We start from the raw sequence: 24469 nt of genomic DNA on the forward strand, positions 1-24469 counted from the left end.
GGCTCGAAAAGTGACAACAGTTTCATAACAAGGTGCGCAATGAAAAGAAAAGTTTGCTGCATAATGGAACGAAGCAGCCCAGTAACCTCGAACCAAACCACCACTCCAAGGTGTCGTCTGTTTTCCACCTCGGTCAGTAACGTGGATATGTCTTGAAAACTCTTCACCACAACTTTTACTGTTGCCAAGTGGCCAGTCTATCTCAGGTCCAAGAGACGTTTCAGGGTCTTGCCTTTGTACAGAATAGCCACATTTGGCTTCCTGATGAAGTTGGACAGCATGTTGCATACTCTAAGAAAATCCTTGACAGCTGCTTCACTGGACATGGCATGAATCACAACCAGATGAAGTTGGTGATTAAATCAGTGAATATATGGTATGTTATGATTCAGCTTGTTTTAGAGCAATTTCTGCACACAACATGGCGATGAGCTCACCATGCTTGCCAGACATGAGTGATGCGGCATGATAAACCTGACTCAGGATTTTGTCCGTGCTGAGTCTGGCGCTGGTGAGCTCATCAATGATGCACCTGTCAGAGCCCCATCTTTCTCAGATGTGGCCATTACCAAGAAGCGATCACACACACCATAGTTTTCGTCAACGAAACGCACAACTACAGATATATTTTCTTGGCGTAAAAAAGGATGCCGTGTACCATCCACTTGCAGAGTTCTTCGAAGAAAGTAGTCCAATCCGGATCGCTTTTAACTCACTTTATTTGTCAAAGTATTTCGGTATGGTAACTACGGAGCAAAAGGAGGGGAAGTGTGTCGAACACGTGCTGAGTGACTCCCAGCTGATCAAAACTCTAACCAACAAGTCTGAGCTACCGAAAGATTCTGGCGTCCCACCTCTCTGTAGAGATTATTATGGTCAAGTCCACGTGGCCTGGGTGAAGTGGGCGTGGCCGGTGTGACGTATTAGCCTCGGCTTCCTCAATTGTCTGAGGTGCTGCCTTCTGTGGATGGAGCAGCTATTGCAGCCTTCAGTAAGGTCCTGCTCCCCTTGTGGCTATGTATAGTACTTACGGCTTATATGTTTGGTCCTGCTTCCTAGTGGTTATGTGAGGGTAATACAGCTTGTGTGTTTGAATCTGCTTCCTAGAGGCTATGTGGGGGCAGCTCATGTTCTTAAAATACGTAACACACTTTAATTGAATACCTTGAATTGAATAGACTTGTTTCACTATCTCCTCTGTCAAAAGTTTGCTCAACATTTCGATAATCTTGTTTTGTATCTGTGGGCTGGTTCTATTCTATGGGAATGTTTTTGTAATTGTAGAACAGCCCCATGGAGCTATTAGCATCTCGCACACTGGCAAAACTAGCATTATCGCCACGAAACGGGAATTGATTCATCACTAAATCACTAAACTCCAACATATCAATTACGGCTGACATGTAGTATCTGTTGCGAGCCAGTTGCTCTGAATTTAAGAGTGGAAATATCTTTCCCTGTCTCTCTATGTTTTTCGGAATCTCCCCACATTGCTTCACAGGCTAAATGTTATTTTGAAGCTGCATGCTTATTTAATGGACAATTCTGGTATTTTGAACATTGAGCCCCCTTTCTGGTTTGTCTAGGATGAAATACAGTTGTTAACTTATTGTTTAATATTGGTCCTGTCTCGAGTATTTGGCTAATTTCAAATCACCCCTGCCTGCTTCACAGGGGCTGGCTATAGGCATTCAGAAACACCCCTTAACCTTCGTTTTCAGAAATGTGAAACTCATCGAGTGGTTGCTGGTGTTCGTTGATGATCCTCATCAAGTATCGTAGCGAAATACAGTTTCTGCATTTTGTAAATGAAACGTAAACCGGATCGGAAACGGAAAGGGGGGGTGGTGTCTTTTCACTTGGTTCTCCGTATCAAGGGTAGGGCTAGAACAGAGCGAAAAGACTACAACCACCCCCCCTTTCCGTTTCCGTTTCCGATCCGGTTTACGTTTCATTTACAAAATGCCGCTTTACAAAATGCCAAATAAAACACGACAGAACCTGTATTTCGCTACGATAGTTGATGAGGAACATCCAAACATGGATATTTCTTCAACACAACCTGTTTGGGTTTGTCCGTGCCAAGGTCACTCACACCTACTGATCCAACAGGCAATTGTGGCCCGAATACTGCCCCAGTCGCGGTTGCACTTGACCGGCTGCTGGTAGCATCCGCTCTGTGGCAGCTGCAGGTCCTGCCAGGCCCAGGGTCGGGCTCCACGGAGCTACTAGCAACAGGCTCAGGCTCAGATTGTCGTCCAGGGTCTCCTCCAACGGCAACATCATCGGTGTCTTATCCGATTTGGCAGAGGACACTGTTGGTGGGCTTTTCAACCACTTACGAATATCCATGATGATGAAGTAGAAATTAAATAGTAAGCCGGCGAAAACTCTTCCAGCTTCACTTTCAAATATGCGTGGTAACTGTTGAGCGGTTGAACATTGACGTAGGCTACGTTACATAGGCCTAGACTAACTTTCTTTTCAGTTAGGCCGTGATAGGCTGTTGCAGTGTACAGTAGATAGATTCCCATCAATCAAACAAAATCACACCATTGTTTCTTTATATTTTAAATGTTTTAATGATAAAGACTGCAACATGAGTATTTATCAACACAAAATTACCTACCATGATCATATAACAGACATGCAAACGGCGCGCTTTTTGGCGCGAGTCGCTTTTTTATCATACATTTTGGGGACCTGTGTGGTTCGTGCAGATCCGAAGAGTTTTTCTTTTGGGGGGGGGGGGGGGGGGGGGTCGATCGGTGCGTCGATCGGTGCTCTGATTGACTGACCCCCGTGCCTTCGAGGTAAAGAAAAGTGATTCCGGAAATGATTTTGTTAGGGGACCAATCACAGCCCTTGCCGTCGCGTCAAAATATTGGATGCGCATGCGCACGGTAGAGCTTGGATCGGGCTCAGAAAATCAAGCCCGACCCCGAGCCCGTGCACGTTCTGTCCGAGCCCGGCCCGACCCGACACATTAACTGTAATTAGGAGCCCTAGCCCGATTCAACTAGACAATTATTTTAACATATATGTAACTTTGTACACATTTGTTACTAGGCTTACTCAGCTAAATATATATGTAAGGGATAATGTATAGAACGCCGGTCATTATCGGGAAAATAAGACCCGACAGGGCGAACAGTACACCGACGCGCAGCGGAGGCGTCTTGCTTCGCCCTGAAGGGGCTTATTTTCGATAATGACCGGCGACGTTCTATACATGATCCCGCTTATTACACGGCTACTTGCCAAAACTAAAAAAATAACTTCACATGGTGCGCCTTTTTACAATTTATTCGTTACCAGCATTCATTCATCATTTTTTCACAATGTCTTGTTTTTAAAAGATTTATGATGACTTTATGCTCTGTAAGGTGACTTTGGGTGCCTTGAAAGGCGCCTCTAAATTAAATGTATTATTATTATTATTCGTAGTGTTGATCAGCAGAGCAATAATAAATTGTCCGCAAAGATGGTGACGTCACTTAGCAACGGAAGACACTGGGGTTAACAAGTCACCGGACTAGCTTCCAAAGTGAACGGAGCGTTCCACGGCATTGAGAAGACCTCTGTTTATGGCATCGATTTCTCCTTAGATTAGGCCAATAAACCAATGATACAAATAAAAATAAAAACGCTCGATCAAAGGCCCGGCCTGACCCGGCCCGAGGATAGTGGTGGGAAATATCGGAGAAGGATGCACTTATTGTACAGCAGGACGCAGGGTGCAAGTGCAGTTGGAAGTGGTCATCATGGCTAATATTAGAAGGCATGATTAAGGTGAATACAGTGAAGCATAACTTTCCACTGTCTGACTTTTTCAAAAAAAATTAGAAAAAAGGATGTGCTAAATGCACACTCTGCATTAAAGAAATTTATTATGCCAGCAGGGGTGTACATGCCCTGTATGCACACTGTAAGGCAGACATTCATCGGAGGAAAGTGACAACAACAATAAGTACACAAAGTGTTACACAGCTTCTCCGAAACCCTCTTGCAGAAACCCCCTAAGCAGCAGATAAGATCAGGGACAGTGCCAGGCCTACACTGCCAGTACCTGTACCTGTGATCACATATCCAATGCAGAGGTGTGTGTTTGTGAAAATAAATTAACTTAGTTTAAAAAGTCACTTTAACTGAGTAACTAATATATTTTTAATCTTTCTAGGCATATAGCATATAGCAGAGGCCTTCTCATGATAATAGGATATCATGCCGTCATATTTTTTCAGACTTCGGGTAGCTCTCTCTTTTTTTGTCATACATGTGTTTGCATCCCTGATATAAAAAAAATTAGAGATATGTGCCTCAAGTGGGGGACATAAGCATCTTTGGGGGCGGGCCCGGCCCCCTATGGCCCGCCCCTAGCGACGGGTGTGGGTGTGTCTCTAGGATCATGGGGGTCCCAACTTGTGTGTGTATTTGTGTGTTGTTGTGTGTCTCAAGGGTCATGGGGGACCTAAGGTATGTGTGTGTGTGTGGGTTTGTGTGTCGGTGTTTGTCTCTAGTGCAATGGGGGTCATCACTTGTGTTTGTGTGTGTTTGTGTGTGTGTGTTTGTGTGTCGTGTGTGTCTCTAGGGTCAAGGCGTCCTAACTCATCATTGTGTGTGTGTGTGTGTTTGTGTCTCGGTGCGTGTGTGTCTCTCTAGGGTCACGGGGGTCCTATCTCATGTCTGTGTATGAGTGAAGACAGGCGATGGCTTGGGACAGCCGATAATGGGCGGGAACCCCTGCTTATTATTTGGGACTCCTACACCGGGTATAAAATCTGTCTCAGCCTGCTCTACAAAACAGAATATCAACCTTTCAGTTTCTGATGTTAGTCATAAGTTTGGTTCCCGCTCCAGGATTCCCGTCCACACTCTGTTCAACGGTCCCACTGAAGGGAGCGTCATAGCTCTGGCCTTCTCTAAAGACGCCAAATACCTGGCGACCCTCGGGGGGGGAGAACAGCAGGTTGGTCAAGCATTAATTAATAATATGTTACATGATATTAAAGAGGCACTTTCACTGCCGATGTATGGAACATTTTGAAGTAATGATTTGTAATGTGTTCATGATGACCGTGTATTATATAGCCAATCATTCATTCATCCACCCATTGATTTGCTCCACTCTCACTGTAAGACATGATGTTAGGAACCTTCAACAAAATGTATTTGAATTTTGTTTTTATAAATATATCAAAGCAGTTTATGTTTAAAGTTTGATATTTAAGTTTGATATTGTTTAGACAGCATCTGTCTTCTGCCTGCAAAGAGGAGGAACCTTTTTTTAGACTCAAAGACAGAGACATAACATCCAAATCGTATCAATGTAGCTTCCTGTCCAGCTGAAAATATATTGTGGATCGTTAACATAACCAGTTAGAACCAGTTTATAGCCCAATTAATCCCTGCTCCATTTGATTCATTTCCTGTTTAATTTGGAAATATTTCCATATGTATGCGATTATATTATATATGAGCGTTTTCTTTGAGATGTCATATGCTGTGAATGCTAGCTGACTTCTACATCCCTCTCATAGTGCGTACATATCTGGGATTGGACAAATGAACAAGATACACCTTTGTGGGTTGCTAATCTCTATTCTGAACTTGGTTTTCAAGTAAGTCTGTGTATCACTCACTTTTGACCATGTTTCGTCTTCTATCTTTTAGTTTACAGACTTCTGTATCTGTTCTTACATATTTAGCTTCATAAGAAATTGCTTTTTTCACAGAGTTACATCATTTTCAATCCTGGTGATAGCACTGAGTTGCTCAGCAACAGCGATAGCCAAGTGCTGTTTTACAAAGCCGTGAGTGCACATTTCAAAGGGCGGAGTTCACGTGTGCCTCCAACTGTGACACAACTGTGCCTTTGTCTTTTTTCAGACTGAAGGAAACCTGGAATACATTGCGCCTTATCTCAATGACAAGGTAGGCTTTGGAGCAGTGGGCCTACCCCTAGTGTTACAGCCGGCCGTCCATGCTTGGCTGTGCGTGCGTGGGTGTGTATGGGGCATTGAGGGGCATAAAGCACCATGAGTGGCAGAGCAAAATTATGGATACCAGATATAGCTCAATAGTATTGTTTCAAACTTCTACAAATATTTTCTAGCGTAGGAAGTGTGATGTATGTCATGATGCTTATGATGATGTGAGCAATAATCCATCGATTATAAATCCTACATACATTTATCATAGTTTGTAGTTGAAATGTTTACATGGATTAGTTGAGGATTAATTATACGGTTGGAGTTAGGCAGTGATCCAGGATAGGTAAAGCAATGTATCATAGAAACGACCACCATCTAAATTTTGAATGTCTGAATTCTGAATTTTAATAACATGGTGTACTACTAGATTCAAATCTGAGCTTCAAGAACACATAAAAAAAATGACAAAAACTATTGAATATAACATGGCAATTTTTAGACAGATTAGATCCTCTCTATCTACAGAGGCCGCTAAGATATTTCTATCTAGTGTGTGTGTATATGTGTGCCTGTGAGGGACATTTCATGTGCGATATATTGCTATTGGTTACATGTCCTTACTTGTTGAGTGATGTTTGATGTTTTTATATGTGTTGTATTTAATTGTACCTAGGGACTTCAGATGTAAATTAGCCAAAGGCTAACTCTGGTGCGATGCTTAAAATTATTGCATTTATGTTTTAATTGCGCATGGTCCCTTTCAAGTACATTTGAATCTATAGTCAGTAAAGTTACACTGTGTATGCCGTGCCCTTGCTTTTCCGTTGATCCTCTCGCCCTCTCTGTCACTGTGTCCCTCACTTTCTCTGTCTCTGTTCCCTTTATGTCTTGCTGTCTGTCTCCCTCTTTCCCGCTTCCGGCTAGTTGTCTCTCTCTTTCTAACTGTTTCTCTTTATGTCCTTCGGTCTGTCTGTTTGTCTTCCTCTCCATGTCTGTCTATCTGTCTGTCTGTCTGTCTGTCTGTCTGTCTGTCTGTCTGTCTGTCTGTCTGTCTGTCTGTCTGTCTGTCTGTCTGTCTGTCTGTCTGTCTGTCTGTCTGTCTGTCTGTCTGTCCGTCCGTCCGTCTGTGTCTGTGTCTGTGTGTGTCTCTCTCTCTCTCTCTCTCTCTCTCTCTCTCTCTCTCTCTCTCTCTCTCTCTCTCTCTCCCTCTCTCCCTCTCCCCTTCTCTCTCTCTCTCTCGCTCTCTCTCTCTCTCCCAGAGTTTCAACCAATCTGTTGGCTCTCTGGGTCAGTCTCTGTTCCACTGGCGGGGCCAGCAGGCCCTCACCGCCACGTCCGCAGGGAACCTGGTACTGTGGGATGAGGGGGAAGAGGCAGCAGGACGGAATGCCATCAAACTCCTGCCCCTTCAGAGAGAAGCCATCACCGTGCTCACCTCCACGGACAGGTGCGAGAGGGCTTATCATAGCATACATAAAGCATTCCAAACCCCAAAACCCCCTAACGCAGCCTTTAAAACCAAACCCCCTAACGCAGCCATTAAAACCAAACCCCCTAAGGCAGCCTTTAAATTAAAACAAAACCCCTAAAGCTGCCTCTAAAACCAAACCCCCTAACGCAGCCTTAAATAAAAAACCAACCCCCCCAACGCAGCCTTTAAATAAAAACCAAAGCCCCTAATGCAGATTTTAAAGTAAAAACAAACCCCCTAACGCAGCCAATAAATCAAAGCTGAACCCCTAACGCATCCTGTAAATCAAAACCAAACACCCCAATGCAAAATTAAGACTAAACCCCCTAACCCAGCCTTTAAAACTAAGCCCCTAACACAGCCTTTAAAACTAAAGGCTTGATTATGTTTCTATATCGACGCAACACATGGAGGTTTACGAACCAATTACGTCCTTGCGGACCCTCCTGGGTCCTCCACAAGGGCCTGACGTGCGCCTCCCAAAACTTGGGAGTTGCCTCAACGTAGAACCATAACTGAGTCTTAAACCCCCTAACGCAGCCTTTTAAACAAAAACCCCTAACGCAGCCTATAAATTAAAAATAAAGCCCTGATGCAGCTTTTAAAGGTCCCATGTCGTGCGACCAGATGTGAGTGTTATTAGCCGTTACAAGCCATTTGGCATGACATGGGACCTTTAAAGGCTGCGTCAGGTGGTTATTTTTATGACGTTTTCTGGTAATGGGACCTTTAAAGCTAAACCCCCTAACGCAGCCTTTAAAAGTAAATCCCCTAACTCAGCCTGAGTTCTGAGTTAATTTGTCCATTCTGTAAACGCCCCTTCAATTAACTTTAATAAACAGAGGACAGCTGTGTCGCACCAATGCAGGGGACAGGATAATCATATCAGCAAATAAAAAGTGATGCATGCAGTGGCGTGTGTTAACCTAGAGGGCTTTGAGGTCATCTAATGCAGACAGTATGCAAGTGGTGTTGGGGATTGACTGCCCTTTAATATTTCAACATGTTTTTACATTCTCCAGATGGATTGTGACAGGCGATGTCCTAGGCCATATCAAATTTTATGATGAGAACTTCCGGCTCATGAGCTGGTACAGTGAATTCAGCCTGGATGCCATAGCCTCCATCTCCTTCTCTAAAGACGCCGCCCCTGAACCCAGCCAGGACTATCCAGAGAGCTGCATTCTGGCAGACCAGCCTTTTGTCAGCAGGTATAATGATAGTCGCATAAAGAAGCAGAATAAACGGAGGGGCCCTTTCGGAGCCAGTATCCTTATTGGGTGTGGCATGGGGAGGTCATCCCCACAGTTTTGTAGCGTAAGGTGAATTAGTTTAGTATAAAGCTGTAGTTTTGGGAAAAGCCATGCCCTTCCACATGTTTAGAAAGGCTAAACAGTTCTTTCTCTGCCTATTACACCAAATTTGTGGTTTTGTTTGTCAATTCATAATTGCCATGCATTTTGTGATAGGCTCACCCCTTTAACTTGGTGTGAACCTGAATCACCTGTACCCATGGTCCAGCATCCCACAACATCTCAGTGTATTATGTCATAGGTTCATAGGTTTAGTGCATTGAAAGGTTGTGCTGAAGGTCATTCGTTGGCCAATGACTCACCATGACTAACCTTCCATCCACATATATAGTGCAAATCTGTGCATCATTCCCAGATGATTGATTGACACACATACACAAGAATCCACATGCATCGCCATACCCCCTTGTTCTCAGTTGGTATGAAAGGTGACAACAATTCTACCAAATGTTGTTCAAATCTGTGTTACTTTTGAGACAAACATAGATGCCAGTATCTTCATTTCCTCCTTACTTGAGGTGATTAAGTTAATCTGATCAAATATCTGATAACATCTTCCATTCAAATCCCTTTTATATAAAAAAACAAACATAAACAAGCCCCAACACACACACACAATGTAGAAACCTTTGGGTGACGGATCCTTCTGCGTCTGCAGGAGCTTTGTTGTGTCCACAGTGAGGGCCACTGTAGTTCACGTGAAGACCCCAGGCGGGGGACCCCAGACCCTGCTGAGAGAGCACTGTGCGCCCCTGCATGCGGTGGCCTGTCATCCCAGACGGCCCATCCTGGCCATGGGGAGTCACAATGGCATTTTGAAAGTGTGCGACTACAACACCAAACTCACCCTCGCCAGCAGAGTGTATGAATCAGAAAGGATTCAATGTTTGATCTTTGACCCCCAAGGTGCTTGTATTGTTCTTGTTATTATTTCATAAGTAGTAGTCGTAGGAGTAGCACTATTGGTATTTTTGTATAATTATTGTAGTTATTAAATGTTATGTATTACTCATCATTTAGGGGTGCACGATAATTATCGGGCTCATAACAGAAATGATTACGTTATTCCGATAAGTCCGATAATCATGAAGAATAGCCACGATAACATAGCCTATATAATTTCAGTGCCCCGCTACCATTATGATAACGCTGATTGATAGGTCTTATCTTAACCCTAAAAGTACACATCATACAATCAATAACAATACATTAGTTCACAACTGCACGCGTATATAGAAAAAATATACGTTTTTTTTTATTATTACGTTACACCTGTCCTGCTGTCGGCTCCCAGACTGTAGTCGAAGAGCACAGGGGAGACGTTTCCTGCAGGGTAGATGTTCTTCCGGGGGTAACACCCTTCACTTTGACCGGCAGTGGGTCCGCTTATAGGTCGGAATATGGTTGGAATGAAGCGGCTGCCGATTATTGACAGGCTGGGTAATAATTATTAATTAATTAATTAATATTAATTAATTAATTAATTATTAGTTTCACTGACTTAACAGTAGGCCTACACGTTTGCACAGACACAACCAGGCTTGTTCATTACTTCACTTAACTGACGCACGCATGCTCACATTCCCGCGCACACACATACGCTACTCTCGTAACAATTATTATTGACAACAGTTAGCTGAACATTATAGGGTCCCAGCCTTCCACACCTTGTTGTCTCAGTTAAAAACAGAAATCAACTACATTTGTCCCAGTGTTTGTTAGATGTGAAATTAAGCAAAAAAAGACACTCTCTTTCTCCAGTAACGCTGTCACGCTCTACTGAGGAGACTGGCAGATTAGAACCCAAAAGCACGACTCAGAGACAAGCAAACATAATGATATTCCGATCTTTACTTCGTCAAGCAAATCAACGGGGACGGGGCGGAGAACGTAGTCGGGGGCAGGCAGGATCGGGAAACCGGGACAGAAGACAGGCGAACGAGGATCCAGAGGGACGAGACGGGGAACGTAGTCGGGGACAGGCAGGGTCGGGAAGCCGGGACAGGAGACAGGCGAACGAGGATCCAGAAGGACGAGACGGGGAACGTAGTCGGGGACAGGCAGGGTCGGGAAGCCGGGAACAGGAGACAGGTGAATTGCTGGAGAGACTTGCATGAACCTAACAGCGAAGACAATCTGGCAACAGATTGTCTTCGCTGTTAGGTTCATGCAAGAACCTCTGGCTCCACTAACCACCTGACGCAGCCCAGCTGCGAGGGTGAAAGGGGCGTGACGGACAGACCGTGACAGGACCCCCCCCTCAAGGGACGGCTCCTGACGTCCCACCAGGTTGGTCAGGATGGGCCCGGTGGAAGTCCCTGATAAGGGACTGGTCTAAGATGTTGCGGGCGGCCACCCAGGAGCGCTCCTCGATGTCATTGCCCTCCCAGTCCGCAAGATACTGAAAGCCTCTTCCACGGCGTCGGGACCTGATGAGCCTACGGACGGTGTAGGCTGGCGCCCCATCGATGAGCCGGGGGGTGGAGGGGGTCTGGAGGAGGGCTGAAGCGGGCTTTCACAAACAGGCTTCAGCTTGGAGACATGAAATGTGGGGTGAATCTTCATGGATCGTGGTAGGCGTAGACGGACGGCCACAGGATTGATTATTCTGGAGACGGGAAACGGGCCCACAAACCTTGGTGCCAACTTCCTGGACTCCACACGGAGCGGGAGATCACGAGTGGACAGCCAGACACGTTGTCCTGGGGTATAACAGGGGGCCGGAGTGCTACGTCGGTTGGCGGACCGTCGGTAGTGGTTGGAGGTGCGGAGAAGAACCGAGTGAGCCTGCCTCCAGGTGTGTCGGTATCTCAGAATAAACGCCTGGACTGAGGGAACCCTGGCCTCACGTTCTTGCTCGGGAAAGAGGGGTGGCTGGAACCCCTGGGAGCACTGGAAGGGAGAGAGGCCAGTGGCCGAACTGGGAAGGGTGTTGTGGGCATACTCCACCCACAGGAGATGTTTGGACCAGGAGGATGGGTTGCGGGAGACGAGACAGCGCAAAGCAGTCTCCATCTCCTGGTTCATGCGTTCAGCTTGACCATTGGTTTGTGGGTGGAATCCAGATGACAGACTCACCTTGGCTCCTAGGAGGGTACAAAACTCAGACCAAAAACGAGAGGTAAATTGTGGCCCTCGGTCTGAGACCACGTCACAAGGTAATCCATGCAGGCGGAACACATGTTTTAACATAATTTCTGCAGTGTCTCTGGTGGTGTGTAATTTGGGTAAAGGGATTAAATGCGCCGTCTTAGAGAAACGGTCCACAACAGTGAGGATGACTGTGTTACCATGAGAGGCAGGTAGTCCAGTGACAAAGTCCAAAGCGATATGAGACCAGGGGCGATGCGGAATCGGCAGGGGTTGGAGGAGACCGGGCGGGGCTTGATGTGAGCCCTTGTACTTGGAACACGTTGGACAGGCAGCGACAAACTCCTGGGTATCCTCTTGCATAGACGGCCACCAAAACCGCTGACGCAGCAGAGCCAGGGTGCGCCTCACCCCAGGATGACAAGCAAGGCGGGAGGAATGACCCCACTGAAGAACCTGTGAGCGGAGACTAGCAGAGACAAACAAACGACCACTGGGACAAGAGCTTGGAGCAGGATGCTCCGACAGGGAGCGCTTGACCTTTTCCTCCACCTCCCAGGTGACTGTCCCGATGACACAGGTGGAAGGGAGAATATTCTCCGGCTGGGAGGACAACGCGTCGGGTTGGTACTGACGGGATAGGGCGTCTGGCTTAGCGTTCTTGGAACCTGGGCGGTATGAAAGAGAAAAGTTGAATCGGTTAAAGAAAAGAGCCCACCTGGCTTGCCTGGAAGTCAGACGCTTGGCTGAACGGATGTATTCCAGGTTCTTGTGATCTGTCCAGACCACAAACGGTAGCTCTGCCCCTTCCAACCAGTGACTCCACTCCTCAAGGGCCAGTTTCACCGCCAGTAATTCCCGATTCCCAATGTCATAATTCCTCTCCGCCGGAGACAGTTTGCGGGAGAAGAAAGCGCATGGATGGACCTTCTGGTCCTTGACCGATCGTTGCGAGAGGACAGCTCCCACCCCCGTGTCAGAGGCATCCACCTCCACGATGAATTGACGGCCTGAGTCTGGGAAGACGAGAATGGGAGCAGAAGTGAAGCGTTCCTTTAACTCACCAAATGCCCTCTCGGCCACCGATGACCACCGGAAGGGGAGAGCCGTGAGGGGGGCTGCCACCGAGCTGCAGTTCCTGATAAATCGCCGGTAGAAATTAGCAAACCCAAGGAACCGCTGAAGTTCCTTGCGGTTTGAGGGAGTGGACCAACCCGTTACTGCTCTCGTCTTGGCCGGATCCATCTGAATGTTCCCTGTACCGACGATGAACCCCAGGAACGATACCTCTGAGACATGGAACTCACACTTCTCGGCCTTGACGAATAGCTGGTTCTCCAGGAGTCTCTGCAGCACCCGACGCACGTGCTGCTCATGATCCTGTTTGGTCTTAGAAAAAATAAGAATATCATAAACGAACACACAGATGTTGAGCATATCCCGAAGCACGTCTTTTAGCAGACCTTGAAACACCGCGGGAGCATTGGTGAGTCCAAACGGCATGACCAAGTATTCATAGTGGTCATGCCGAATTGGTGAGTCCAATTCGGCATGACCAAGTATTCATAGACCAAGTATTCATAGACGGTTATGTTGTTGAGCCCCCTGTAGTCGATACACGGCCTCAGGGACTTGTCTTTCTTCGCAACAAAGAAAACCCCCGCTCCAGCAGGAGACGAGGAAGGCCGGATGATCCCTGCTGCCAGTGACCCCTGGATGTACTGCTCCATGGCTCTGCTTTCCGGAGCAGACAAGGAGTAGAGCCCCCCTCTAGGGGGCGGCATGCCAGGAAGCAAGTCAATGGCACAGTCGTACGGTCGATGAGGTGGCAGGGAGGTGGCCCGGGTCTTATTGAAGACCTCCTTTAGATCCAGTTATTCCCCAGGAACGCTAGACGGGTCTGGGAAATCAGAAAGGGCAGGCGGACTAGGAGCAGATGAAAGTGCAGCTTTAAGACAGACAGCATGACAGTGTGAACTCCACTGAAGGATGGCTCCTGTAGACCAGTCTATGTGTGGATTGTGTCTTCTTAACCAGGGATACCCCAGTATGACTGGCTGTTGTGGAGAGTGAATGAGGTGAAAGGCAAGTGTCTCGGTGTGATTACCTGACATGCTTATTTGGAGTGGGACTGATCGATGGGTAACCCGGCAAAGAAGACGGCCGTCGAGAGCCGTGGCGTGGATGGGTTTCTCCAGGAGCTCGCGACCAATCTCCAGTTGGGTGGCCAACGACATGTCCATGAGATTGGGGTCGGCACCGGAGTCAATTAGGACGCTGAATGTGTGGTCCTGCCCGGAGTAGTGGAAACGAGCCTGGAGCAGAGGTCGAGAGGGCATTTCAAAGTTCACGGTCCGACTCACCAGCGCCCTCTGGATGACTGGTGAGCCCTGCCTTTGGAGGGAGGGGCCGTTCCAGCTACTATCAGCCGCGAACTCGATAGCGTAGTCCGCGATGGTTCTCCCACCTTGGGTTAGATTCAGCAACCCCCGAGCTGCCTCCCTACCCGGAGTCTCATGATCAAAAACCTTACGGAGCTCCGTAGAGAAAGCACTAACCGAAGCGCAGACAGGCGAGTCCCTCTCCCATTCGGCGGTTCCCCAGTCCCTGGCTCTTCCGGTGAGCAGAGAGACAATGTAAGCCACCCGGGACCGCTCAGTGGGAAAGGCTGAGGGTTGGAGTTCAAAGGAGAGGGAGCACTGCACCAGGAAGGGGCGGCAAGAACCAGGAGCCCCGGAGCAGCGTTCCGGAGGGGGCACACGAGCCTCAGACGTCGAAGAGGAACCGGAATGAGCAGCGGCGACGGGTAACCTCCACATGTGATCCCGAACCGATTCCATGCTGCTCTCGTGGCGAGCGACCAGCGTCTGCAGACCCTCCGCCATGGTGGTAAGTTGTTGGTCATGGCGTTGCAGGACGCTGCCTTGCGCCTGTAGTTCGTTCTGGAAAGACTCTGAGTCGGCTGGGTTCATGTTATGGCCAGATTGTACTGTCACGCTCTACTGAGGAGACTGGCAGATTAGAACCCAAAAGCACGACTCAGAGACAAGCAAACATAATGATATTCCGATCTTTACTTCGTCAAGCCAATCAACGGGGACGGGGCGGAGAACGTAGTCGGGGGCAGGCAGGATCGGGAAACCGGGACAGAAGACAGGCGAACGAGGATCAAGAGGGACGAGACGGGGAACGTAGTCGGGGACAGGCAGGGTCGGGAAGCCGGGACAGGAGACAGGCGAACGAGGATCCAGAAGGACGAGACGGGGAACGTAGTCGGGACAGGCAGGGTCGGGAAGCCGGGAACAGGAGACAGGCGAATTGCTGGAGAGACTTGCATGAACCTAACAGCGAAGACAATCTGGCAACAGGTGAACAGTGTTCAGCCAACTTAAAGGCTCCACTAACCACCTGACGCAGCCCAGCTCTGAGGGTGAAAGGGGCGTGACGGACAGACCGTGACAAACGCAGTTGTTCGAGAAGCCTTTCTTCTTCGTCGTTTCTTCTATTTGCCTGTAACTCATGCTCCAATGTTTCATCGATCGGAGGTTATGGATGCAACAGAATATATATTGCATCGCTGCAGCAAAATGTAGGATGATCGCGATGAGTTCTGCCCGTTCTGCCTCCGTTGCTGTCTGCGCTCAGACCAAAACACACCTGAATGACAGGGGCCGTCCTTATGGTGTGTCCCTCAATCCTCAGACGCCAGACGTCCGAGTAGTGATGGGTAGTTCACGACCGAATCAGTTTGAATGAACGAATCTTTAACACGAACGAACCGAACTGATTCTTCTCTCTCGTTCGTCTGGTTCGTTCTCAGACTCGACTCCTCCCAGACCCACTAGTCGCTGACTCGCTGACCCGCTGTTCGTTCACTGACTGTGAGTGGTGAAGAGGGAAGAGGCTTAAGCTACGGCCACACCAAACGCGTTACACGCGTAAGAGGCGTAGAAAATCAGCATTTCTGCATAGGGAACCATTGGTTTAGGCGTGTAGATTTACCGCGTTTTTACGCACCCAACGCACCTGCACGCAGAGTTCAAAAAATTTAACTTTTTAATCTCCTACGCATGACGCTTAGCCATGATAGCCAATCAGCGTTAAGCTTGACTCAACGTCACAGGCAGAGAGACGGAGTTCGCACAGAATCAGAAAGAACAGGTCATCGAACATCGCCCCAGTCAACCTAAAATACCGCTTGAACCGGCCGTCATCCAGGCAAAGTTCCTGGAGGAGGTGTTGAAACTCACCCAGTTGTGAGCGCCTACGGAGGGTGTCATGCACGATGGCGTTTGGGTTTCCTACGTTCCTCGGACTCCCACAACAAATACAGTGCAGCGATGGTGGTGATCTCAGCCATGTGGGGAAAATAAGTTTTGGGCGGGCTCATCTAGCTGCGTAGGCGCGTTAGGCGTGTTGAATGATTTTTGTGACACACAATGATCAAGTGGCAGGTTAGGCGCGTTACACGCATAAGCCTACGCCCATAACGCGCTTGGTGTGGCCGTACCTTTAGTGATCGAGCGTACGATAATACGATTCGATATCAGTGAAATGATAAATGCATGCTCTCTTTGTACTTTCTGTGTCAAATATTTGAATGCCTCGTCAATCTGTCTCGTTCTTTCATGGTTCATTCTCCGCCTGGACCCCCACCATCATTGCTTAACAAATCTATTATCTTGCTGATATGTTAAACATCCATTAATACACCCCCCCATCCCGCTGCGTTTGGTTAAAGTTGTAATATTGATTGATGACCGACTTCCACGATCGTTTGAGAATGAGAACGTGGGAGGAGCTGAGTCTGACTCAGCTGACCATGATTCAATTCACTGCTACCGGAAACTCGAGTGAACGAATGAACAAACTAACGATTCTGAACGACTCTTCTTGGCGAACTGACCGACGCCAACCGAATCAAGGATAATAAACATTGAATCCATCGCTGCTTCCGAGTCGAAAGTCGAAGATCTCCCAGCTTTCTTGCGGCATTTCTCGGAGACACGCCCCCTTTTTGTCCTCATCTTTCGGAAATCTGAGAATAGACCAAGAGCAGTGATGAGGCTCTCAACAAAATGGCTTGTGAAGAGATTTATTTTTTGTATTTGTACCACGTTGGTCATTTTAAATGCTCTTACACACTTGATTACATTGCTACTTTATTCCGGTTACCAATTTATACATTGCATGGTCTAGCAATTCATACGAACATGAACGCTATAAATGCTCAGAGTCCGGAAATTACGTCAAAGGTGCAACTCGGAAGGCTTGCGTCCAAGGATTCAGGAACACACTATTATCCCGCCTCTTGCGAACCTTGACCCTACGTCATATCCCGCCCCTTGCCAGCCCATCCCCCTAAACCCCCCGTTGATTCAACGAATGTCTGAGCGACACCGATGGCTGCATATCCAGCATCAAGTGTGAATAAAAACCCAAAGGTTTTTCTCTTTGTTCATAGTATTAATGTCATGATCTGAGGTCATGAACATATATATTTATATATGTTTGTGTGTTATCGGTTATCGGTATCGGCCTTTAGGAGCTGAAAGTTATCGGTTATCGGTATTGGTTTTAAAAAAAGTTAGCGTGCATCCCTAATATCATTATAACTGCGCTAGTTTCCCTGTTGTTAACAAACCGTGACCAGTTCTTCTTTTTAATTAATCACGCTCAAACACATACTCGTGATATGATATGTTAGTTATAATAAATAATTGATTCATTGTTATGTGTTGAATCATTAGTATGTCTTTGAACAGGGTTCTATGTGGCTGTGGGCTTTGCCAGTGGAGCGGTCCATATACTGGATGCCTCTTCTTTACACAGCGATGCAGAGGACTGCTTTCATTTCAGTGACAATAGCATCACTCACATCACCTTCTCCCTGGACTCCATGTATCTTGCCACTGCTGTGAGTGAAATATATTGTATTCATTGTATTTTTTTCATATTGTATGTTAAAAAAAATTTAGGAAACTTTTATATGAAGGAATATAAATATCTTATGGAAGCGGCAAACGACAGCAATATGTTTCTCCAGCTCACTTCTATTGTTGTTCAAAAAGCAAGCAACCCTTTGCATAGGTCCGCAGGTTCCATGTTATTTTGCTTTTATAGGGGAAGTCATTGATATGAAGAGCATATAATTTATAGAATGATACTTAAAAAATGTCTTTCATTCACTAGAACAGAAGATGAACTTCATGCACAAGTTATGGCTTTAATGAATACTGCAGTATTGAGACCACATATGTTCTGTTCACCACACCGCTGTATTAATGCTGGGGTCCTTGCTGTGATCAGGACACTGGGAAAGCGGTTACAGTATTCCACCTGCATAGCTCTCCTGGCTCAACAACACAGCAATGGCAACTGGTTGGACGACACATCTCCCACTACAAGCCCATCAGAGAGCTGCTGTTTGGGGTACACCTCGACAGCACCCGGCCTCGGCTGCTGTCTTTGGCCATGGACCGCAGACTGGTCAGTCCTGGGTGTATTAGTTAGTTGGAGACTGCTAGGCCTCTGTGTTCTAGCCAGTAGGAGATCTAGTAAGCAGTAGGACTAATCCGTCCTTGTCCTTGTCTCCTACTTTTTTTTACTTTCATGTAGCCTGGCTATTGCCAGACCAAACTCAATCGTGGGTTAAGCTTGGTCTGGGGAGGCTGCTGTCAAGAGGCATGATCAACGGGCCTATTTCAGACGACTCTGTACGCAATGTACATGTAGTAATTTGAGCTCAAAGTTCAAAGGAGGTTGAGAATAATAATGCATTCCAAAAAAATGGAATGGCTACAAAATTAGTAACAGTGCTGCAGCACAACCTAGTTTAAGTAACAAAACAACAACTAGAACCTGAGTGCAGGTTAGCCGCTTAGATTAAATAGTCATTTTTTTATTTGTGGTAGTGCAAACAGTTACATGAGTTGTCACATATCGAAATCCCAAAGTATGCATTCATTGTGTCTGTGCGTGTGTGTGGGTGTGTGTGTGTGTGTTTGTGTGTGTGTGTGTGTTTGTGTGTTTGTGTGTGTGTCTGATGTTATTGGTCCATGCTTGTGTATTTTTTGTGTCTGCACCTGGCCCACAGGTGGAGTACGACCTGGACAGCAGTATGGAGCAGCAGCTGTTGGTGCTGAGTGCAGAGCGCGTGGAGCAGAGTGCGGTGCCGCAGTGTATGACTTGGTACCCCCCACTCAGCACTGAGCGTTTCCTCCTCACCGCCTCGGACCAGCACAAGATGAAGCTCCTAAACAGCACCACCAACATGTGCAGGTCTCACAGTCTTGGGGCCCTATCTTGCATCCGGCGCAATTTACTTTCTCACTGCTGCATGTGTCGTTGCTAGTTTGCAACTGGCGCAGAGAGTTCTTTTCCCTCCTGCGCCACGCGTCGGTAAATTAGGGAATGATCTTGCACCCCAAGGGCCGGTTCGGCGAAAGGAGGAGGCTATTTTGCAATTTCAGAAGCCACTTGCGCCACAAACTAGGAAATACCTGGTTTAAAAAAAAATTAATGAATGAATGCGGGTGCGCGTGTGTATGTGTTAAATAATTAATGAATGCGGGCGCGCTTGTGTGCGTCCATTTGTTTAAACACACGCAAACTAAACACGTAACACATAATACAGTGGCAATGTATATGAACGGGGGGACACATGCATATTAGGAACACAAGTCGATAACGATAATGCATACAATACTGATAAGAAACAATGTTTATAATGTATTGCGTATATCATTAAATAGAACCACAGTTACCGCATATCATATGTGTGTTAAGTTTTCTTTGCCGAAATTGATTGAGTATTTCTGAAGTTGTGGAAGAAAACCTTATTCCATGTGTGAATTAGGCAATATTATTTGGCCATAAACTGAGCCATTTGAAGTTTGAAATTCATGTGCATCTGTCTCATCGGAGACTGCAGACGCGCTGTCAAAATATCAACTCGTCTGATTCTAATGCGCTCATGGCTCTTAAAGGGGCTGGGAGCTGGCACTCTCATTGGTTTATTGCATGTTACGCCCAAATAACACCTACGGGTAATTAGGCTACTTCAGACCAACCCTTTTTAGATTTGCGCTTGGCACAAGAGTCATTTTTGCGCTGGTAAAATAGCGATATTGCCATAGAACCGCCCACAAAGCTACTTGCACTTGGCGCTTCTCACTTGCGTTTCAGGCCGTTCAAATAGGGCCCTTGGAATCATGTCCATATTAACATCCTCCATTTCCTGTCACTGTGAAGTCACCCATGTATCGCTGTATCATTTCAAAATACAGAAAGACTCTTCTGGGGCCAACTTATGAATCTCCGGTCCAGAAGATGGTTGTTCTGCCGGGGTCCAGTTACACCTACTACCTGGCCTTCATTACAAAGGACAAGGTGAGGGATTGTTTGCTTTTGGATTACTTTAATTACAATTATTACATGTAACTTTCAGTCGAGAAGAAGAGATAGGCCACACTGCCAGAGTAGTCTCATTTATTAGTCCAATTACTATAAACCTTAAATCACAAGACCTTTTGATAATCCATAATTTTTTTTATTGTCTTGTTTTGATATAACCTAATACCTTCTAGGTTGGGCTCCAGATTCTCCCCCTGGATGGAAACCCCTACAGCAGCCTGGCGGTGGTCTGCCACCCAGGGGGGGTCTCCCAGCTGGTCTGTTCCTTCGACGGCCGCTTCGTCTTCACCTCAGGGGGGGCAGACGGCACCGTTCTCCGCTGGCGTATCAACCCACAGTAAGACGGTTTTTATCATATGTTAATTTTCATTTCTATAACATTCCAAACCAATAATACTATTCTTGGGGTTCTGATCTCATTTGAAGTAGCAGAGGGTACAGTTACATCACCTCATCTGGGTGTCTTTTTTTGGATTTATTTGGATGTCCCATTATAAGGAGATGTAGCACTTTCTGGACACTGTTGCATGTTGCCTTTAATATTTGATGTCACCACAGTGCGTTACAGGCCACTGCCGCCCTCGGAGGCTCCCACCTGGACCCTTTCTACGCCCTGTTGGAGGGAGGAAGAGGAGGGACCCTCTGCCGGGTCAGTCATACCCCCATTAACTGCTGGAGCAGTGCAGTATTGCGGAAACACCCTGTATTCATCCTCTTTAGGGCTTTTGCTAATTATTTAAATGAGGATGTGTTAAAACTAGTATTATTAGTATCAAAGGGGGATCATGCAAGTACTATTTATGACATATATAAACAGAGGACTCAGTATCGCAGTTTAAATATCTTTTAAATACCCACCTTTACAAAAACCTGCATTTGTAAACAATTTTGATAATGTCCATTCTATATTTGATCCACTTCTTGAAATCCCTTTTTCACATGTTACACTTTTCAAGACATTTTTGCCTGTCTTTGCAAATACATTACATGGCATTTTATTTAGTGTAGCACCTAGTAGCTCTGGTTTTGAAAGGAGCTATGGAAACACACAAAGTTATTATTAATGTTATAATTTTTTCTTATTATGATTGCTTTTGGGATGTTTTGCTCCTATTGAATCCTCAGTGTTACTTTACCACTTTAGGAAATGGAAGACCTTTTCTATTACTGCCAGCTCCGTCACCAAGGCATTGACTCCATGGCACCGCGGCAGGTGTCCACTAGTATACCGCTAACTGAGGTTCCGTTCCTGATGAGAGCTCTGGGCTTCTTCCCTTCTGAGCAAGAGGTACCATGTTTTGCAGCAGTGGCATGTGTGTCGGGAACTTTTTACCCAATTTGGTAACAATAACGTGTTAATAACAGTAACATGATTGACTCCATATCTCCAAAATAGAAGGGTTTTAAATGACTATTTAAAACTATTTAAAAATAACTACTGGTTGTTATTACTTGCACTGATGCATGCAGTTCAAGTACTGTTATCTTGCATACTCCTAATTATTATTATTATTATTATCATTATTATTATTATATACAGTTCAGTTAATTTTGCCATTTGTCCAACTACAGGTAAACAGTGGCATTGGAATTCTTGTGCGGTTCACTCAGTCAAAATATAAATAGCACATAATATTAAACATATATTAAAAGAGTCCACAGAGTAAAATGGTCCACATTCTAATAAATATATTATTAAAATAAATATGTAGTGCAAAAAGTGCAATAAAAAGACAATGTGTGAGAAGATGAGGTAGGTGTGTGTATGTGTGTGCGTGTATGTGTGTATGCATGTGTGCGTCCCAATGGGTCAGAGTCTGATATGGGGTATAGTTTGTCAGTCCAGCTTGAATGTCCTCTGCCAGCAGTCTTATGGCTGCTGGGTAAAAACTGTTATGAAACCGCTTCCTCTTTGCTATGATACTCTCTGGGTGGTGGTGTCTCAGCACCCGCCCAGAGCTTCTCCATCTGAACAGGGTGTGACTGGGATTGGATTACAGTGAATTGTGTACAGGGTGTCCATGGAGGGGAGCGCTACGCCTATGATTCTCTGTGCAGTTTTGACGATCCTCTTTAGGGCCTTCTCTCCTTTACTGTTGTGTTGCCATACTACAAAGGAATTCCCCCTGTGAGGGCGCTCTCCACCAGACCTCTGTAGGCCTGGGTGAGCGGTTGAGAGCTGAGGCCGGCTTTTTGTCAGGGATCTAATGAAGTAAAGCCTCTGCTGAGCCTTTTTCAAAGTGGCCGTGGTGTTCCCGGACCAGCTGAGGGTGTTTGTGATGTGCAAGCCCAGGAACTTTGAAGCTGTCAACACGCTGCACCACAGCACCTTTGATGTGTAGGGCTTTTAGGGGGGGAGCTTTCTTCCGGAAGTCCAGAATTAGCTCCTTGGTCTTCTCAGTGTTCAGGACAAGGCAGTTCCTCTCCATAGGCGAGCATGCTGTCCACCAGCTGCCTGTAGTGCGACCCATCACCGCCCTTGATGAGTCCCAGGAAAGATGTGTCATCTGCAAATTTGTAAATATGACAACATTTGTGAGAGGATAAACAGGCATTGGTGTATAGTGTGAACAGTCTTGGGCTAAGGCAGCAGCCCTGGGGGGTCCAAGTGCTGATTGTTAGGGCTGTGGATACCCTGTTCCCAACTCAAACCACCTTTGGTCTTCCTGTCAGGAAGTTGAGTATCCAGCTGTAGGTGGAAGAAGGCAGCCCAAGGCCTGCCAGTCTAGCTACTAGTTTAGTGGGCAGTACAGTATTAAACGCTGAACTGTAGTCCAGAAAGAGCATTCAGACAAACAGTATTTGTTGGGGGTGTCAAGATGCTCCACGGCCAAGTGCAGGGCTAGTGCTACAGTGTATTCCACTGATCTGTTTATCCTATAGGCAAATTTGAGAGGGTCTATTGTTATGGGAAAAATGGAATCCATGGCCTTCAGCACTAGTTTCTCAAGACACATGGTAACTGAAGTGAGTGCCACTGGACGGAAATCTTTCATGCAGGTTGTGTGTGGCTTCTTGGGGACAGGTATGATGATGGATTTTTTTAAGAGCAGTGGGACAGCAGCCTGAGCCAGTGAGCTGTTGAAGATGTCGGTGTACACCTCAGCTAGGTCTGCTGCACAGGATTTCAGTACTCTTGGTGATACACCGTTCGGCCCTGCTGCCGTGTGGGGGTTGACCTGCTGCAGAGATCTTAAAACCTGTGCCCGTGTTACCTGGAGACTTTTCCCCAGGTCACCTGATGGTAATGCTGGCATGGTGTTCTGCTGTTGGGTATCAAACGGGTCATAGAAGGAATTTAGTTTATCCAACAAGGCGGTGTCTATGTCTGAGGTGCTAGCTGTGTGCTTGTTCCCCTTGTAATTAGTTAATTCCCTGACACATCCTGCGGGAGTCATTTCCAGTGTAGCAGTTCTCAAATTTTTCTGTGTAGAACTACACTGTAAAAACGAAAACTTAAAATTGTTGGTCTCATTATGATTTATGAGTAAAATTTATATAAAACATTAAGTATTCATGTCAACTGTGCAAAGCAATTTAGTCCAACCAACAATGTTGAGTTTTGGGTCAAGAGTTGGGCTCAGTGTAGTATCTTTGTTAGCAAGACACACGGGTTTAAAGGGACTCTTACCTTTGTTGCATTTTTACACTTTTTTTGGATAAGGTTAAATTGGTATTAATAAGGTAATAACACTCTAATATGCAAGACAGACCCACCAGGAGTAAAAACAAACAATTATTTTACTCTCATAATATTTAGTGAAAACTTCAACCAATAAAATTCTTCGGACCGAATGACCTTATTGGCCGACAGACCTGTCTGTTTGCTGCATGGATATATAAGGTTTTCCGTCTGCTTCTTGTGGCGCATTCGGGCCCGCGTCATCAAGGCGCGTCCTCAACTAGAGGGTTTGTTTTGATTCCACGGCAGACAGTAGCGAGTAGCGACCGTAGCGACTGACGATGGCAGACCAAAGTGGTCCACGGCGTACTGAAACTGCACCATTCAGTCCGATTAGGGGACTCATCTCGGACTCAGACTCACAGAGTTACCCTCCTCTGGAGCCTCAGGAAGACCTCCAGACTGTTGGCCACCAACTGCACCATTCAGTCCGACAAGGGGACCCGATTCGGCCTCAGAAGCCAAGTGGTCCCGCTCCCCTGGATGATTCTCAGGACCTCCAGACCGTTGGCAACCAACCGCACCACTCAGTCCGATTACGGGACCCATTTCGGACTCAGACGCG

The 24469-nt window shown here is 46.4% G+C and overlaps 1 protein-coding gene across 1 annotated transcript in view; it reads left to right on the top strand.

Annotated features, from left to right (window-relative positions):
- Window positions 1-24469, top strand: part of cfap251 (cilia and flagella associated protein 251) — a 76725-nt gene that overhangs the window by 20642 nt on the left and 31614 nt on the right. The window contains exons 3-17 of the mRNA XM_056593013.1: window positions 4663-4772; window positions 4861-4969; window positions 5541-5621; window positions 5736-5813; window positions 5890-5934; window positions 7193-7380; window positions 8427-8615; window positions 9376-9623; window positions 17573-17724; window positions 18117-18296; window positions 18904-19088; window positions 20096-20198; window positions 20396-20559; window positions 20781-20871; window positions 21367-21510. Coding sequence (XP_056448988.1) covers window positions 4663-4772; window positions 4861-4969; window positions 5541-5621; window positions 5736-5813; window positions 5890-5934; window positions 7193-7380; window positions 8427-8615; window positions 9376-9623; window positions 17573-17724; window positions 18117-18296; window positions 18904-19088; window positions 20096-20198; window positions 20396-20559; window positions 20781-20871; window positions 21367-21510 — 2067 coding nt within the window. The remainder of the gene's footprint in view (window positions 1-4662; window positions 4773-4860; window positions 4970-5540; window positions 5622-5735; window positions 5814-5889; window positions 5935-7192; window positions 7381-8426; window positions 8616-9375; window positions 9624-17572; window positions 17725-18116; window positions 18297-18903; window positions 19089-20095; window positions 20199-20395; window positions 20560-20780; window positions 20872-21366; window positions 21511-24469) is intronic.

Source organism: Gadus chalcogrammus, chromosome 6 (genome assembly GCF_026213295.1).
Source record: "Gadus chalcogrammus isolate NIFS_2021 chromosome 6, NIFS_Gcha_1.0, whole genome shotgun sequence".
Classification (NCBI taxonomy): Eukaryota; Metazoa; Chordata; class Actinopteri; order Gadiformes; family Gadidae; genus Gadus; species Gadus chalcogrammus.